At 45.1% G+C, this 19,036-nt stretch overlaps 1 protein-coding gene across 7 annotated transcripts in view; it reads left to right on the forward strand.

The window, feature by feature from the left end:
• Positions 1-19,036, forward strand: part of LOC119167714 (uncharacterized) — a 537,665-nt gene that overhangs the window by 431,233 nt on the left and 87,396 nt on the right. Inside the window, exon 21 of one of the 7 annotated variants that reach the window (XM_075865827.1) lies at positions 7,883-7,909. The exons of the other annotated variants lie outside the window; for them this stretch is intronic. Within the exon in view, the coding sequence (XP_075721942.1) occupies positions 7,883-7,894 (12 nt within the window). The 3' untranslated portion in view covers positions 7,895-7,909. Of the gene's footprint in view, positions 1-7,882; positions 7,910-19,036 lie in introns of those variants that run through there. 7 annotated transcript variants of the gene reach the window in all.

Here is a 19,036-nt window from a genome sequence, read left to right on the forward strand (position 1 = left end):
GTATGATGGCCCGTGCCGCTGACGATCGAAGTAACATTTAATCAAGCCATTGTATCACAAAATAACAACGCAATAAAAGTCAGAACATAGTTTTGCAACCATGCTAAAGGTTGCGAGCAGCGCGAGCGCGGACGACGTCAATCGAAATTTTAAAGTTTTGATGGATGGATGGACGGACAGCCGGGCAAGCGGACGGGCGGGCTGGCGGATGTGGTTGTACCCTTTAGATCGGGCGGTGGCTAGCGTCACCAAGTTGTAATACTTAATGACCCAAAAACTAGATTTATTTTTTTCTTTAAATGGTGAGGTTTAGGATTTGTACTTTGCAGTAAAGTGTTTAATTTTCACTCGTACCTTGACTTTAGCCACCAATCATATAACCTCTTTCTAGTTAATTCTACCCGCTTAAAGTCTATTTTGCCCTCCCTGTCCCTAAACCCCAGTGCTTTGAAAAACTCTGGGCCATCATCCTGAACTATAAGATGAAGCCCTTTACAGAACATTATCAAGTGTTCTCCACATGCACTGCATAACGTGTTAACCCCTTCGTATTTGGCCCGATATGTCTTGGTTCGCAATACTCCCGTCCTGGCCTCAAACAGTAGAGAACTACCCCGGGTAGTATCATAGATCTTTTCCTTGGCAATTTCCTGCTTAAGAGTTCGATAGATCTCTAGTGCGGACTTGTTAATCATGCCAATTCTCCACATGTCAGTCTCCGTTTCCTTCACTTTCTTCTTAACCGATAGTTCTTTTTGGTTTGGCCCCCTGCTGTTTTCTAAGAGTTTACCTGTCAATTTTCTGGTTCGCTTCCGCCATTTTGTATCGACATTCCTCATGTACAAATAGCTGAAAATTTTCCTAGCCCAATGCTCCTCCCCACTCACTCCTGAAGCTTACAAGATAATAATGATGATAGTGAGGCTATTCCCTTCATAGCGGGCAGGCGCTATGAAGGAAATAGCCCTGTGGCACCCTATCCAATGTTAATTAAGTAAATAGTGCAATAGGAAGACAAAAACATAAAAACACAAAAATACAGGCAGACTGGACAAGCTGGTGGGCGAAGAACCCCCTCCCAAAGTCCCTAGAAGGTTATTCGCCTCCATTGTTATAGACGAGTCTTGCTGCACCTCACTGTGGCGTAGTCCACCATGCCATCTGCACCAACAAACCCCAGCGCGGCAGCAAGATCTGTGTTCACATTAGAAGGGCTCAGTTGCGTGCACTTTGTCACAATGTGTGCAATGGTCTCATCAGCCCCACTACATGCGCAACGCACCACACTCATGAGTTCGCTGTCGTATGCTTGTTTACGAAGGAGAGCACGCAGGGCCCCCGCTCTTGCCTCAAACAAAAGCACACTTGCCAAGCCGTTATCATACAGTGGGACTGGAGCGATGGTGTCTTTGTGCCGACCGTGAAGGAGTAGACTTGTTTGCTTGCGCCTGCCTCCACTTGTCCTCCTCGGCCTCCTTGACACGTTGGCGAATTTTTGTAGTGCGCTCACGTTTGTTTTCGGCCTAAAGAGGCGCCTGGAAAAAGCCATACTTTTTTTTCGAGTTGGTATAATCACCATATCCACTTGGTGCTCATACATGTCGCTATGAGGTAGTCAAAGACTCGTCAAGACCACCTTTCGTGAGCCATGTACAACAAGCAGTAGTGAAACGTCAGTTTGCTGGCTATCTCATGCGCTTCAAAGCTCGACCAACCCGATGTCCCCCTGGACAGCCTCGTTTGCCACCATGCCATGACAGCTCAGAGCGATTCGTCCAAATTCTCGCTGTCATGGCTCCAACCATTCACGAGTGTCCGCCGACTTGCTCACGACTACGTTCGCAAATGTCAGTCCAGGCACGTGGGCGAGCTTCCACAGGTCACGATCCATTATATAGCGGTTGCAGCCCCACAAACACTGGCGCCGAAAAATGCACTGAGCCCGCAATCCTGCCTCGCATGTCTTTGCCTCGTGTAGGTTGTACATGTCTGTCAATGCTGACAATTTCATACCCTGGTACTTGTACTCGGTGCAGCTGCTTACTTTGGCATCGCCCAGAATCACACCTCCCTCCTTGACGCACTCGACCACTAGTCTGAGAAGGGCTGGCTTCTTAACTTTGAAGCAAAGCCCCATGCGAGTGATCTCACTTTGCCAGATGTCCAGCAGCGCTTGCATTTTCTGGGTGCTTTCTGCCATCAGCACAATGTCGTCTGCAAACGTTAAGCCCTGGAGATGATGATTCTCATCAATACTGCTAGTCGTGTAGCAGAGCCGAAAGCCAAGGCTGAAGTTGATAAGCCTCCTCTCAAGGCTTGAGACATATAGGATATGCAGTCATCGTGACAGTGGACAACTTTGGCGCAGGCCTTTCACTACTACAACAGAGTCTGATCGGACATCCTCGAAGTGCGCCACCACTGTGCTGCCTTTGGTACAAACGTCTCACAGTGAAAATGAGGGTTTCGTGAAGACCTAAGTGTGTCAAGCTATCAAACAATGCTGCCTGCAGGACACTGTCATAGGCTTTTTGCACATCCAAAAAACAGCACAACAGTGATCGCCCTTCACACTTTCCTATTTCGCACATTGGGTCAGGGTGAAAAAGTTATCCTCCAATGTACGACCTGGAGGAAACCCATTTTGTAGCTCTGTCAGCAACTTAGAAGTGTGGCACTTAGAAGTGTGGCAGCTTGGGCTAGTTGGTATGGCATAATGATAGTTATAGCGTGAGAACAAAACGACGACACAAAGACAAGAAGGACTCGCAGGCTCTAATAGAATTTTTCAAACAGTCAAATCATCCTAATCTTTTTGGTTTTTCAATTGACATAAAGGACCTATACTACTCTCTGCCTCACGATAAGGTATTAGAATGTATGAGGGATAACATAGAAATTTTCAGAGAATTGAACTTCCAAATAAAAACTGGCATCATTGCGCGAGATTTTCTTGGATTGGTTTTGCTGTACGTTACCTCTACTTTTGTTCAATGGAATGATTGCATTTATCTGCAGAAAAAGGGTGTTTCAATTGGCTCATGTATAGCACCTCTACTCAGTGATCTTCTATTGGCAAAAATGGGCAAAAAACTGCAGGAAAAGTTAGAAGGCTCACATGTCGTCAAAGTATTCAGATACGTGGATGATTTCTTGGCTCTTCTAAATTGTAATTCTTCTATGTTCCACTTGTTTGCGACTCAAACGATAGGTGTGTTCGAAGATTGTTTAAAGCCTCTTGTGTTGACACATGAAATGCCCGAGATTGACAAGTTACGCTTTTTTGATTTAAGACTGGTTTCTAGCTCACAGCACATTTGTTGGTGTTATGAACCACGTGCGCAGAAACCTCTACTTCCCTTTTTTTCCGCTCACAGCAAGTTAGTTAAGCAAGGCATAGCATGAACCTGTCTTGAGAATGCCTTAAATAGGTTGTGCGCCCACAATATCTCTGCGACCTTCAAAGCTCAAGTTTCCCGGCCTAAGGCTTCGGGTTTCCCCGAGGCGTTTATCGCTTCCGTTGCTGAGACTATCCTGTGGACTATAAGGCAGAACCGAGGCAGCGACAGAATCCGAGCAACAAGGATACAGATTGTGAAAGGATAGCCATGGTTCCATACAAACACCAGATATCACACAGGCTCAAGAAAATCGTAGAACGGGTTGGAGTTCGTGTCCTGTTCTAGGCACCGTTCAAATTAATCATCCTCACCAAATCTACAAACCCCCTGGAAACACAGCCATCAACGGAATGCAGAGTTCAACATAGAAACAGGTATGCGGCATGCTCCCGGGAAGTTGTCTATAGGACCCCCCTTTCATGCGGTGCTTGTTATGTCGGAACGACCAGAAGGTGTCTGAACGATCTGCTGAGAGACCATGTTAACAATGTTAGAAATAGGAAAGATGGTTTTCTTGCTCAGCACTGCACTGAGTGCAATTGCGTGCCCCTTTTCAAAGACACAGCGACGCTGTACAAGCACAAAGATGCGCGCACCCTAGTCATTGTCGAGGCCGGGCGGATGACACGCGAACAGGTGCCTTGTATTAGCAAGCCCTCCGCGACTCTATCTGAGAAGGAACTAAGGTTCCTCGAAGGTTTCAGTGCGCGCAAGTAGTTATATTATCTTTACTTTTCTGTTTCGTTTTCTTATAGATTTTCCTTCGCCGTTTTTTGTGCTTTTGTTTTTTGTTTTTGTTTTTTCTCTTACTCATGTTCTGCTCTTTGTGCCATATGGTTTTTGTCACTTGGTTACTGTCTCCTCTATATATGTTCGCGCTCTGCGCAATAAACTCGGTTGGAAGTTAGCGCTCGTGTCTTTCGTGTTTTTCTTGCCTCTATGTCATCGTTTCGTTCTCACGCTATAATTATCGTCTGTCAGCAAGTTATTCGTCTCAGCCCAGCCACTAAGCCATTCTCTTAGGATACCGGCGAACGGGCGGTACATCACGCTAGCGATCGTGACAGGGCGGTAGCTTTGCAGCAGGTCAGGCGCGCCAGTTCTTCGGTATTTCAGTGCCAGCAAGGATGCTGTACAGCTGGTCTGCAAGCTTCTCTCTAGCCTGCGAGTGTAGACACTTCACCAGGCATGCTAGCACTGCATCCGGCCCCGTTGCAGTTCGAGTGCTTATTACACTATGGCACGGTTCACTGTAACACTGTGCAACACCTAGCATGGTTCCTCTCTCGTTTCGCTGAAAGCAGGGTGCTGCGGCGCAGCTGAGGAATCCTCGCTGTCGCTGTCATTTCCCGCCGAGCCAAGCAGTCCAATGACGTATCATGTCAGGTGCTGCCTGACATGTGGAACCAGCTGGTTGGTGTCAGCGTCTTATAGTTGGGGTGAATTTTGTTGTCATCTATCCAGTGATTGCACATATTGCCAAAACTTCTGGGCTGCATTCTTCCCATCTTTGCACAGAGACTTAAATATCTGCTTGTTGTACTTGGCAATTCTCACCTGTACCAATGCCTGGACTGCATGCTTCAGTTCAAGGTACCTCTGCCAAATCGCTGCGCATTCTTTTATGCATCCTTCTATGCTGCCTGTTTGCCTCTCGACGCCTTTTCCAAGCCTCCTTAACCTCATCATCCCACCACGTACTCTTTAAAAGAGCGCTCGTGCAGACCGTCTGTCTGGGACCATGTGTTGCTCGACCACCCGTCGCAGGGCTGACATGTACACGCCTCGAAGTCCTCAATAACTGACTCAATGGAATGGAATGCTTTGGTAGGTATTGATTCGCCTTCTACCCTTTGGAAATTATTTTTCTTCATGATAAAAGTGTCTAAAGTCAAGCCTAAGGCGGTCATGGTCGCTGACGAGACTATGCATTCCCTCTTCGTTCACACCCCATTTCTGCAGCATTGAATGCAAACGCCTTTTACGGCAAATGCCATCTGTCGAGTGCAGAGGAAAACTCTTTGCTGATAGCGCCACACAAGCACAGCGACACAAAAACAAAGCGCGTGGCCTTGAAACTGGCGCACGCTCGCCTTCTCGAAAACCTTGCAAAGCGCAACCGCACCCATCGGGCGGACATTGCATTGTGCACCCGCAATGTTCGTGCGCCGCCATCCATTGCTGGATTTCATTGCGATAGCAATTATCTAGACACTCTCGGCTGGGTTTCGTCGCCGACGTCGGCGTCACTCACCGACTATGTGTGTGTGTGTGTGTGTGTGTGTGTGTGTGTATATATATATATATATATATGTATATATTATACGTATATATATATATATATATATATATATATATATATATATATATATATATATATATATATGTATATATTATACGTATATACATGAAAACTCAAGAAAGAAAAAAAAGGCGCCCACCGTCGGCGCCCAGCTCGTCGGCATCGGGATGCGCCTACGCGCACTTATCTACCATGCGTACTTTGCCCGCAGATGGGAAGGGGAGGGGGGGTTAAACTGCTTGTGCGCGCGTATCCTTTGGTGGGAATAATGGGCACTCTCGGCTTTGACCGGAGCGATTGCGTTTAGTTGCCGGGCGCACAAGGATCACTTTGCTCGCTTGAGAGTTTGCGAAAAGAGCGTGGTTTTCAACCACAAGGAAGTAATAACTGCGACACTTCTTTGCACTTATTACGTGTAATTAGGTTGAGTGTGTCATGTGTGCGTGAACAGCGTGCTGCACGCTTCAATGTGCTAGCTGTTGTTGCTATAACATTCTTTGCTTAATTCGTCCTTGGGGCAAAACTGTGACTTTTTGTTGTTGGGTTTATCTTTGTGAACTTAGTTGGGACACCTGCTGGGCAGGGCGCATTCGGCCAGTACGCTAGCTACACGGCTTGTTACACACAGCATGCGCTGGAGTATTGGAACAGAGCGGCTGGATGATACTTCGACGTCAATCCGGCCGTTTTTTACGAGAGGAAATGAAAAGAGCTTCGGGCTACAAAAAAGATTTGTAGTAAATTTCACGGGCCCAAACAAGCAAAACCGTCACGCAAAGTTTTCGCTGTTTTAACTCCCGTGACGTTTTTCTGCCCCATTTTGAACACTCCTCCCAAAGCAGCGTGAACTTTTTTTGAAAAAAAGGTGGGCTCAATACGCGAGTAAATACGGTATTCTACAATCCATGCAATAACTTTTGTAATGTTGCAGGAATGCAATTTTTTTATTAGCAGTGAATAAGACAGGGTGTCAAATGTCTTTCTCAAATCGAGAAAGATACAGTTGCCAGATCGTCGCTTGTCAAAAGCACTGCTGATGTCATGAGTGAATTCATTTAAGGGGGCAGACTGCTCTTTGGGACCAAAAAGTGACAAAAATATTCATTTTTTAAAATTGACATATTTGGTTTTTGCAAGTATTTTTCTATCTCTCTGCAAATTTTCACGCATCAAGAAGTAGTAATTTTTTTGTAATGTCATTTTAACTGTCCAGATTCTTGGTGCTGTTAACATGCAGAACCTGCAAAAAAAAATGGGGAACCGACTTTGAGGCTACTTTATAATTTGCCAGCCCCTTTCTCTAAAGCTCTACTACAAATTTATGAGCGCCTTCGTGAGGATTGCTAAACATGCGCACCATTATCGTTGCCTTTTGAAGAAACTGTGTGTTTTCAGTTTTTTCCATTTTTCTCAAAAAAGTAAATTTGTGACTATTCAATTTTGAGGCCTCAATATCTCTGCAGCTAGGGCAGGTACAGCAATATTTCTATTTGCAGCGGAAACCTGTATGTGTGTAGAATGCAAGTATGGGAGCGAAATTTAGAGCACATGCCTGTTTAATTAATTACTAATCAAAATTGTAACACAATTCCAACTGCTTTTGAAAATGTATAGTTCATTTTGCTGCAAAATAACCAATAAATGTCTAAAAACAAAAACCTCTTCCATACTGTCACTCTATAGTCGTTAGTCTATGTTGGCATGTCCTAAATATCACTTTTAATTAAGCACTTTTTCTTCTATGGTGGCCTTAACCTCTTAGCTACCAGCGTCCACATTTGTGGACGTGGATGTTTAGGTACAGTATTCCAACAAAAACTGTTTTGGAGAATTCAAATTTGGCGCGTTTGAAAGACCGGCATTCAGTTTTCACAATCCCCGACAGAGAGCAGCACCAGTCGTTTAGAAGCGCTGTGGTGAAAAGTTGAAATGGCGGCAAATAGCTCGAGCGGCTTGCGGCGACCCAGGGGTAAGTTTTCGGCTATTATGCTCTACTTTATCAACATTATGCGAAACTTTTTGCTCACGCGTGGAACTTGCACCCCATTGAAGCGTAATAAGCTGCTACTCAGACGGTATTTACTTCCGTTGACGCGCGAGATGTGTGTTTACAATGGTCCACGTTTGTGGACAAAAGTTGTGTACGTGTGTAGAGCATTCTTTGGTTTGCTCTCAATAGCCAGGTTCCTGACCGATGAAGAGATCGCTGCCATGTTAGAGGAAAGTGATGCGGATCTCTCTGAGTCAGAAGATGAAGATGAACGTGGCTTTTCTCCTCCCGTAAGCGAGGATGAGAAAACAAGTGATTCTGGAGATGAGTCTGAACCTGAAATTTGCAGCCCACCAACAAAAAAGAAGAAGAAATGCGTCTGGAACTCGCGAGCGTAAGTGTTTTTAGTTTGCGGCTGTTGGTTAAAGGTAAACATACTTTCTCATTACTTACAGATTTCCAAAGAGGGATGGTCTTGAACCTGACAATCAAGAACTCCTCAATTTTCGGGAGTTTCTCACCCCGCATGAGTACTTCGCAAAGTATTTTCCGTTGGAGTTTTGGAGGGAACTTGCTGAACAAACGAATCTGTATTCGGTTCAGAAGCGAAGTCACCGATCAGTTCAAACCAACACTCTTGAAGTAAGGAAGCTTGCTGGAATACACCTGCTAATGGGTATCATGCACCTTCCCCAAGTGCAGCTGTACTGGTCCCGAGCAACCCGGACACCATCTGTTGCTGACCACATGACAAGAAACAGATTCTACGAGCTGCGCAATCACTTGCACTTTATCGATGCTTCCACCATTACAGCGCATCAAAAGGAAGATAAGCTGCACCTTGTGCGGCCAATAGTTGATTGCTTCCAAACTGCGTGCCGAGCACTCCCGCGGACAAAAAACCTTTCGATAGATGAGCAAATGATCCCATTTTCGGGAAGGTGTGCATTCAGGCAATATCTCCCTTCAAAGCCGAATCCACTTGGTCTCAAGAATTTCATTTTAGCCTCCCCTGATGGTCTAGTCCTTGACTTTCTTGTTTACACAGGGAAGGATACTGTACACGCCAATGATTCAAAAGCGTATGGCCTGGGTGGAGCAGTTGTCAAGAAGCTCGCAACAACCATAACGGATAACAAAGCCCATGTGTTCACTGACCGGTATTTTACAGGCCTGCCAATCGTGGACTACCTTCTAAAAAGGAAAGTGTTTTTGACTGGGACTGTCAATTCAAACCGAACAGAAGGTGCAGTCAAACAACTTCCGAATGATAAGTCAATGAAGCGGGGAGACAATGCTTGCCTTGTGCGGGAAGATGGAGAAGTATGCCTCGTGAAGTGGAGGGATAACAAAGGAGTTCTTCTAATGTCAAGTGCCGTTGGATGTGATCCTGTCGGTACATGCAAGCGGTGGTGTAAGGAAGCTAAAAAGAAGGTTGCAGTTCCCCAGCCAGCAGTTGTTGCGGAATACAACAGGTGCATGGGTGGCGTGGACTTGGTCGATAGATACGTGTCGTATTACCGAACCAAAATCAGAACAAGAAAATGGACGGTGAGATTCTTCACTCACTTTCTTGACCTTGCAGTGTGCAATGCATGGGTCGAATACCAACGCGACAGTCAAGCAGCGGGCGTACCAAAAAAGGAAGTGCTTTCCCTCCTTCAATTCAAGCAAGACATCGCGGAAACTCTGATCAAGGGGAATCCAACACGTAACAGCAAGAGAAAGAATGACACGCCCACAACATGCAACTCAAGGCCTATTCAGTTACCGAATATTGACATACGTAATGACCGCTATGACCATTTCCCAGAGTCTTGCAGCCTAAAAAATGCAATGCGGTGCAGAAACGGGAGCTGCAATGGCAAAACAAGAGTGAAGTGCACCAAATGTAATGTTTTCCTGTGTCTTCACGGAAAAAACTGTTTCTTGCAGTTCCACAATGCTGGCAACTAGTGTCCCCATATGTGGACGCGTTTTTTACAACGTTGACAACTTATGTCCACAAGTGTGGACATTCCTGAATTACTTGAAATAACTGAATTTTTTTATTGTTTTTTTGGTTATGAACTATGGGCAAGGTGTTCAATAAATGTTTTAAAAAAAAAGTTGACTTTTTTCATTCCTTCTAGGGTCAGTAGTTAAGAGGTTAAACAATAGGGAGTGAACTTAAGTTATCTCAGCAACAAAGTGAGTTACAGGAAAACTAATTACATATTTGAAATCAGCAGAAAAAACTGTATAACCCTCTGCAGTTTTATCAAGATCACTGAAGAAATAAACAAAAAATGTCTAAGACCAGTCTGCCCCCTTAACTGTGTTGTACAAGACGATTCTTTCTAAAACCATGCCAATGCGATTAGCATTAAATGGGGATTACGCATTCATATTTACTACAATACTTGAGTATTAACAGTTTTCATGCTACACGCGTTAAAGAAATGGGACTGTAACTGCCCACGTGATTTCACGCGCCAGCTTTATGAATGGGAACAACTGCACTAATCTTCCAATCAGTGGGCAGTGAAGTTTCCACCAGTAATTTCTCAAAGTATTTTTAAAAACCAAGCAAAAGGTTGAGCACAAATTTTTAATAAATAAGTTGTCAGACCATCAGGTCCTCCATATTTACTAGCATTTAGTTTTAAAAGCAACAGTTCTATGCCACTTGTACTAATAACAACGTCTTGTGTGTTACCTATCCCGGCTGTCTGATCTTGCGGAGTACTATGTTCGTTTTTGGTTTTTGGCCTCTCCTCTCACTAGAAAAGGCAAACAAAATACTTATTGAAAAATTCCGTCTTATCTTTGTCTTCGAAAAGGACACTATCATTTGATATGATTGACAGAATAGCTGTTGTCTCTTCACCATTTCTCTTCACGTGTTTACAGAATTGCTTGGGGTCATCCTTAATTCTCAACTGAATAGTGTCACTGAAAGCACTTTTTTTTGTGCGCGAATTCTTTTTTTCATTTCTATGGTGACCTTATTCAGTTTCTTGGAGTTATTACTTAATGGAACATAAAATTTTTTCGTTATGTTTTTGCCTTTTTCCTGTAAGGCTCTGTAATGCTTTGGAAAATCAAGGCTTACTTCTATCTTGTCTTTCATTCAGTAATCTTGATGGTATATAATGTTGACGCAGGTCTAGCAGCTTGGTTTCAAAGTAATTTCATAGTTCATGTGTATTTTAATTCTTTGCTTCTGTTGTAGAAACATCAAAATACACGTTCAGTTCTTCGTGTAGTCCATCTAACTGATCCTTTGAATAGTCATATACACGTCTCAGCACACATTTGACATGCTTAATTTTCATTTCATATATTGCAACACGGGGATCAGAAATGCCAGAAGATACTATGGTAGAATGAAATTGGTTTATCAACAGCAGATCTAGTACATGATCTCCTCTTGTCGACTGAAACACCATTTGAGACAGTGCAAATAAATTCACTACATTCATCATTTGCTGTCACAAATGACCTTCATATTAAATTAGGAAACCCTGAGCATTCCAGTTGGCATTTGGGAGATTAAAGTAACCACCTATCACCAGATTATTTGCCTGTATTGTTTCAAGTACAGATCTGAAGTGACAATGTATTAGCCGATGAACCATGTGGCGTACAAAAAATAGATCGAGTCAAAGTACGTTTGTAAGAAAGTTTTGTTTGACAGAAGATAGCCTAATATTCTCCTACCTGAGCAGGAAGCTGGCTCTTTTCTACTATAGTATGAAAACTCCGCCACCTCTAGAAATTTTTTTTTCTGTAGCTTGTGTGATTGCCTGGAAACATCTTATTGTCCTCTATATCAATGGTTCTTAAAGGAGGGTTTGCGGACCCTGGGCGGTCCGCGAAGCTATTTCTATGATCTCCGAAACCCTCACCGCATTTTTCTTTAAATGTGACTGTGCCATGTATTGATGAACTGTCCAAACTGAAGTGATGTTGCACATTTGTTTCATGTTTTCAGTAGCAATAAAAGGCACCTGATTCGCGCTCCAGTTGTGCTAGTTTACCTAAGTACCCTCCCTCCCCTCCACGGCAAGGGGTCCCCCATCACTTGCACCAGTCCACAAGGGGTCCCTGACACATCCATGGCTGAGAACCACTGGGCTATATTATCACTTAACCATGGCTCGGTTCCAAAGATTATTGTTGGTTTAATCAAATCAATGAACATGCCGAATTTGTAAACTTTGTTCGTTATACTTTGACAATTTGTCACTAGAAATGTAACATTGCTGTTGTTACCGTGATGACGTGAATGAATTAACCTCTTCAATGAATTAACCTGTTTTAACCCTTTATTATAAACCTACTTTGTGCCATTGAGCAACAAAGAGTTGTATAGTAGACTGACTTTGTTGTCATTTTTCCTATGAAATTTCGGGAAATTCCATAGCTGCTTTCTTTTAGAATGTACTACGTCGGAAAAGTCTTCAGATATTGCAACCAGGTTGCTGTTTAACTTTTTAGCGTTTCCTAATACCAATTGTTTTTTTTTTTTTTTTTTTTTTGTAAGAACACAAGCTTTCGATTAAGGGACGTTCTTTCCCGTATGAAACCTGCAAAGACGATGTGCATGTTCAATTGGAAAGTTGCATATACTCAACATAGAATCACGCAGTTCAAGTACTTTACGCTCAGAATCTGCAGTTTTTTCAGCATTATCAGTTTCTGTAATGCTATAGAGCACCAAATATCAGCGATGGCTTCGATTTTCAAGATCGTCTAATTTAGACGTCATGCATTTTTACACTCTGACAGTTGCACATAATTGATCAAAGTTGGATAGCTTCAATTCTATTGATGTAATGCTTCTACTGAGGTGATCAGTGGCATTGATGTTTTTTGTCTGTATTTCTGCAATGGCTGCAAGCTTTAACCTAATGTCTGCTTGTCTGTCAAGAAGTATTAGTACTATCGTTTCCTGACTGAATGGACCCAGATTGGTTTCTACGTCCCCGCATAATAAAAGAGAAAGAAAGTAGAAAGTTTAGCATCGTAAAAGACGAAAATGACGTTTAGGCTGTAGGCCAAGTCCTCAGCATCTTTTTTTCGTTAGAAACCGTTTGGGGTGAAACCGGCAAAACATAGACAGCTGTTAAATACGATAGTTTGGGTTCACTAACCTGAAAGGACAGTAGATGTAGCATGAGCAGCATCGTAACTGTCCTGCTGGTTCCATGCTCCAATGATTCAGTGCAGGCGCCTCCCTTATATAGCTCAGGGTTAATCTCGCAGCACAGTCAGTGCTCATAGACCTGCGGTACAGCGCACCAGGCAAGTTCAGCTGAGCGCACACAGCCGTAGCGTCTAGTGCCGCATCCGCATTGTCCGTAGTACTGTCGGTTCGAAAAGTTCCTGAAGACAAGGTAATGTTTCAGCGATATTTAGCTAAAGCTTCACACCGGCGAAGGGTACACCACTTGCAAGGAAAACAGCTGGCCTGAAAAAACAGTAGAAATAGCATGAGCGGCATCGTTGCTGCCATGCCGGTTTCACATCCCAACGATTCAGTGCAGGCGCCTTCCTTATATAAGCTCGCAGCACATGCAGTGTTCGTAGACCGGCGGTACAGCGCACCAACCAAGTTCAGCTGAGCTGCACACTGCCATAGCGTCTTGGGTCACATTTGCATTGTTTGTAGTTCTGTAGATTCCGAAAGCTTCTGAAGACGAGGTAATGTTCTAGCGATGTTCGGCAAAGGCTTCACACCGGCGAAAAGTACACCACTCGCAATGAACACTGCAGGCCTGAAAGAACAGTAGAAATAGCATGAGCGTCATCCTCGCTCCTACACCGGTTTCACGCGCCCGTCAGGTTGTGTTCTGCTGCATGTTCTGGGTGGCTTAGGCCTTGCTATGCCAACTGTGCACGTCATCAGACAGTGCCGCCCACACAACTTATCAAAGTGCAAAAAATGTTCACCCTCACAAGCTGCTCAGCGAGCCACAGCGCAGGGCAGTGCGGCTTCGAGCTATCAAGTGAGATTGGCCCGATGGTATGGGCACGCGGAGTGGAAGCTCATGGTCGGGACTTCCGCAAGCAAAGGTTCTGCCATGTGTTCTTGATACGAGTGCTTGCAGGACGCAAGCTTCTTCGCCATCACCGCCGCTGTTTTGCTTTGATGATAGCTGATCACGCACTCACATGGGTTCATCAGCGTACAGCTCAAAGCCCAAGAGCAGACTCCGCTCTAGCAGGTGACACTGTAGTTCGGGAAAATCAGCCATCTCACGCTGTGTGTCCGTAACGTTATGGTATTGTTATGGTGATGACAGCGCCGCAATAAAGCAGTATGATATCAGTCAAATAAAGTACAAAAACATCGCTGCGTCGCCATGTTTTGTCCATGACAGTGACTTTTCCTTGGCTGTCTTAAAGTGACGTCAGCTGCACAGTTGACAGCATCGTTAGCTGGGAAATGGAAATTGTGCTTTTTTAGTTATTCAGTGAGCCTAGATGATCAAATGAGTCAAGGTATAATTTTTGATGGACAGCCAAGATTCCTAATACACACGTACCTGAAAATTTTTGGAAAACATTTCACGACCTCTTTAAGCTCGGGTAAAAAACTTTGTGCACGTAAATATGTTATGTAGTTCTTTTTTTTTTTAGCGATATAAGTAGTCGGGAGTGGCAATAAACTGTTATGTTCAAAGTTAGTGTGCCTTTTGTTTCCTTATTTTCAAGTGCTATTTTTTTCATCATCAATATGTATCAAAAAGCCCACATTTCAATAATGCTGTTTGATGGTGTGACTGACACTCTCATGTTTAAATTTTTTTGCGTAATGAACCCTTTCTTTTTTTTTTTTCCTGAAAAGTTGATGCGAACTGGGAGGGGGGCTCATTACAGTGGAAGAAAAAGTCATGGGAGCAGAAATTTTCCGTAACAGTATTGAGAAACTCGCTGTCCAACCGCTACTGCCTTTGAGGACTACAGAGCCACTAAACCTGTTTAATCGAGAACTTCACTCTCCACAAGAGGAAGCTGTCCTAGCCTGAGAAATGTGTGATGAACCTTTATTATAGCCCAAAGCTGTTCTTGTTTTCTCTTGTAACCAACGTGCACAGATCGATGCTAAAGCGTTATCCAGCCACTCTGTTCCCATGCCCTACTGCATGGTAGACCAACTTTAAGTTTAAATTAGGTCGTGTAGCTAGCGTACCGGCCCATCGTGCCCTGCACAGCAAGTGCCCAACAAAGTTCACCACGACAAACCCGAGAATAAAAACATGGCGTCGGACGGCGGCATGCACACTTTGTGGGCGCACATTGCATTTTCAGCATGATGGGTGAGGTTTGACTTTTGCCACGTGCTTTTGCTTCATTTTCGTGTCACTGTGAAATTGTAAGTATGAAGGCTGCTTCTGAATTCACTAGATAGCACATTGCCGCAAAAGTGTTACCTTTAAATTTCGATCGTAGTAGTCCACACTCGCACTGCTCACAAATGTTCAGCAACTGCAGTAATGGGAAACCTGCGCCGATTGCACCGATCTGCGCCAACTCAAAATTACTGTGCCATACTGGTCCAAAAGGGTATTTTTTGTCTAATTTGCGCCATTGCTGCGCCACAAGGTAGTTTTGGAACCAAAAGTAATCTTGACAGCATGCGTCGTGAGCAGGTATGACGTGATGGTTGCCATCTTGTATATGAGCGCTCCTGGAAAAGCATCAAATCGGCCCATCAGTTACTCCGACTACCACGAAATTGCGGTGGCCTCTTCTGATGACCACTGGCCAAGAACGAAGGTGATATGGCGACTACCGAAAGGGGCACCAGCATGTTCGTCGGCAGAATTTTTTGTTGGGGGGTGCAAATCAGTGTTTTATCATGGCTTGGGTGAGGAGGAGAGCACTGGTGTAACTTGGGTGAGGAAAAGGTCTGGTGGGGCTGGAGGGGAGGCAGGTGCCCCGTTTACACACCGCTGCTGACGCCCATGCGCACCAGCATGACTTATCGCCGACAAAATGCCTGCGTGTGTGGCATAGCACTGCTTTAAGCCTACTGCGCGCTTTCAATAGCAGGTGACTACCTGAGAGCGCTGAGGCGCCGATCGCTGCTGCCTCAATCGTTGTGCTGGACCATGTTCAGGGTGCGCCACTTTGCAGAAACGAAAGCGGCTCGTTGTTGCAGTGTTGAGGGTTGTGGATCGTGGGCACCGAGACGGCAAGCATAGCACATACTTTCATGAGGGGCGGTAGCACAAACACGCCTCTGTCCGCTGCATGGATAACCAGAGCATTGCTTGCAGAAAGCTCGCATCATCGCGTTAACGCAACAGGCTTCTTGCCGCATCTGTGCACGCTCTGAAGCGGAGTGGGCGCTAGTGGCAGGGCACAGTGTGTACGGTAAGTAGGCGCAAGCGCTGCACCCAACTAGCCAGTAGACGATCAATTCCCTGCGACCATACTGCGTCCCAAAAACACTGTTAGTTTTTCCTAAGTAGTACAACATAGTACACATTTTTCATGGACAGTCATTTAAGTGCATTTTGTTGCAAAGTCAGTCACTGCATTGGCTGCTCATCCCGGATCTCGCATTAAATTTTGAAATGCTTTTTGGTGTCGCCACCGCAGGCCATCGGACTGCCGTGCAAGAATGCCAATCATTTCTGAACATTGACAAAAAGGAAGAAATGGCTTCTAGGTAGCAGCTTAGGCAATATTTGCCATTGCACTATATTTATTCCTTTCTTTAGGGGTGATAGTGAACGTCAAGTAACTCAAATCAGTACTTTGTCACAGGCATACGCAAAGGGCAGGGAGCACAAAGCCAGCCCCATACATTAACATATGGGGCACAAAGTCAGCCCCATACATTTACATCATAGGGAGGAGGGCGCTGCTATAAACCTTCGACCCCCCCCCCCCTCCCTTGGAGGAGAACCCTGCAATGCATGCTTATGTACTTGGTGATTAATGCATGTTACGTTTAGTGTGTAGTTAGCTGCATGTGTCTGTGTGTTCATGCATGTGAGTGTGTGTGCTCACTGCTATGAACTTCATGCTGCAGCTAGCTTGTTGGTGCAGCTTCATGCTGCAGCTAGCCTGCCGGGGTGATCTAGTGGTTAAGGTGCTCGGCTGCCGACCCGCAGATCGCATGATTGAATCCCGGCTGCGGCAACTGCATTTCTGAAGAAGGCGGAAATGTTGTAGGTTCGTGTGCTCAGATTTGGGTGCACGTTAAAGAATCCTAGGTGGTCGTAATATCCGGAACCCTCCACTACGGTTTCTTTTAATCATATGGTGGTATTGGTACATTAAACCGCACATATCAGTCAATTAATTAGCTTGTTCAGGCTTTTGTACATAATCCTACTTGTGTTTATTTTCGTGCTTATTTTGTGGGCTTGTTGCTTTTGCATGAGTGATTGTGTAAACTGAGTGAAGAAAAGTGCAATTTTCTTTATTCGTTATTTAAATAAGATCCCACATTGCCCCAAAGCGTCACAACAGGGGTGTTACAGCAGTGACATGAACAATTCTTCTTTTTTACAACACACTTGCATTTCAGACAACGTATTCCACTCTTTAATGGTTCTAACTAAAAATGATTTCGCAAATAGGTTTGTCTTAATATGTAAATTTTTTATTTGGAAAACATGGTCAGTTGTAGATGAATAGTAATGAGGTTGTTTGATGTGTTTTCCTTTGTTAATTCCTGTTTTATTATGATATATTTTAAAAAAATAACTTCATTCGCAGTTTTTCCCAACGTGAGGTAAGCAGTTCCCACATCCGCACACGCGACCCGCACAAGCGACACAAGACCCGCACACGGGACACACATGCCCGAACACGTGGAACAGCTCTGGGTCCATTTCCAGTCAGAAAACGTAACTAATTTGAGCCAGCGTGGCGGCCGTCACGGAGCCGTGGAGATGGGCGAAGGATGTGTAATGAACAGAGGAGAGCAACTCGCGAGAGAAGGGCAAGCAGTTGCGATAAAGAGAGGGGAGGATGCGGTCGGAGAGCGACCTTGAAAACCAAAACACACGGAAAGGAGGCAGGTTGTGTAGCTTGCTTGAAAGGTCCAGGGACTTGCTCGATGGATTCCATGCCAACCGGTTGTGCCCTCGCGATCTCCGACAACAGTGAAGCTCTGGCTGACTGGGCTGGTCCTACGCCACCTCCTGACGCCTGTCCCCGACGACGACGTCGTAGCTCTGGCCGACTGGATTAGCCCTACGCCATCTCCTGTCGCCGACAAGAGCTCTCGCCAGTGGTGCCCTGTCCTCGGACTCCTGCAATCGTGTCCATCTTTCCTGTCTTTTTTTTACTTACGTCATTCGCTGTCCCTGCGCCTCGGTCTTTCCTTCCTCTTTCTGTACCTGTTAATCCTATCCTTTTAATCTCTTCTCTGTCACCATCCCTCGTGAGCAACTGTTAAGGTGTCCTCCCCTTGAGAGACAGTTACGGGGGTCACTTTTCTCTTCTTTTCATTTAAAATTACTTCCCCTGCGAAACTCACACGTAGAAAAACTTGGAAACAGTGCCTGCTCATGCAAAAGTCAAAGCATGGCCGCCTGGATCGATGCGCGCGGCGGTGTTCGAAGAACCAGCGACCACGGTCAAAAAATAGTTTTGTTGCGCCGGCAGGTTTGGGTGGCCTCACGAACTTCGATATTTCGCGATTTGTTCTGTGCAAATTAACAGCCCTTTTCACGCTTCCGCATGTGTGCAGAAGGCATGCTGAGCTGAGTGCGAAGTGAGCGAGAACAAGTTCTAAACACGAAACGAATCGCAGATTATCAGAGTCGATGGGGTAGGGCAGGCGTGTGCACTAAACGCAGACTATCGGATGCAGTCGGTGGCCGACGATGTTGGCAAATGGTGTGGTCACTCCAGGCCAACGACGCCAATGACAGTACCAGCGATCAAAAACAAGGTATATTGCCGATTGGTCTTCAAAAGATCGGTGGCAGTGTGAAAACAAGGGCCTCGTCTGGTGATGCAGGGTGCTCAGAGTAGCGGGGGGACAAAGGTTGGAGGGATGCGTAACAAAAAGCAGTCGGGGCATGGAGGAAGGAAACAACTTTCCTTTCTCTTTAAGTTGGGGAGAGCGGCAGCTAGAGGGTCGTGGAGGCAGGGTCGGCGTTTAACAATAACAATGTATGGGCACCTCGCCGATGCCTGATCGGTGGTCGAAATTGGTTTTGCGGGAAGTCGGCAGACCGCTAACTCCATTCCCTGTAACCGATGAGCGGCGCTCGCAGACTGTTGTGTGATTTTGTGCCATTGAACCAATGTATAATTTCACGGTCACGCGGATATTGTTTGTTTCAAGCGAAAGTTCATTTTAAGTGGGGCCGTTATATGTGGGCT

The sequence above is a fragment of the Rhipicephalus microplus genome, chromosome 6 (assembly GCF_043290135.1).
Source record: "Rhipicephalus microplus isolate Deutch F79 chromosome 6, USDA_Rmic, whole genome shotgun sequence".
Classification (NCBI taxonomy): domain Eukaryota; kingdom Metazoa; phylum Arthropoda; class Arachnida; order Ixodida; family Ixodidae; genus Rhipicephalus; species Rhipicephalus microplus.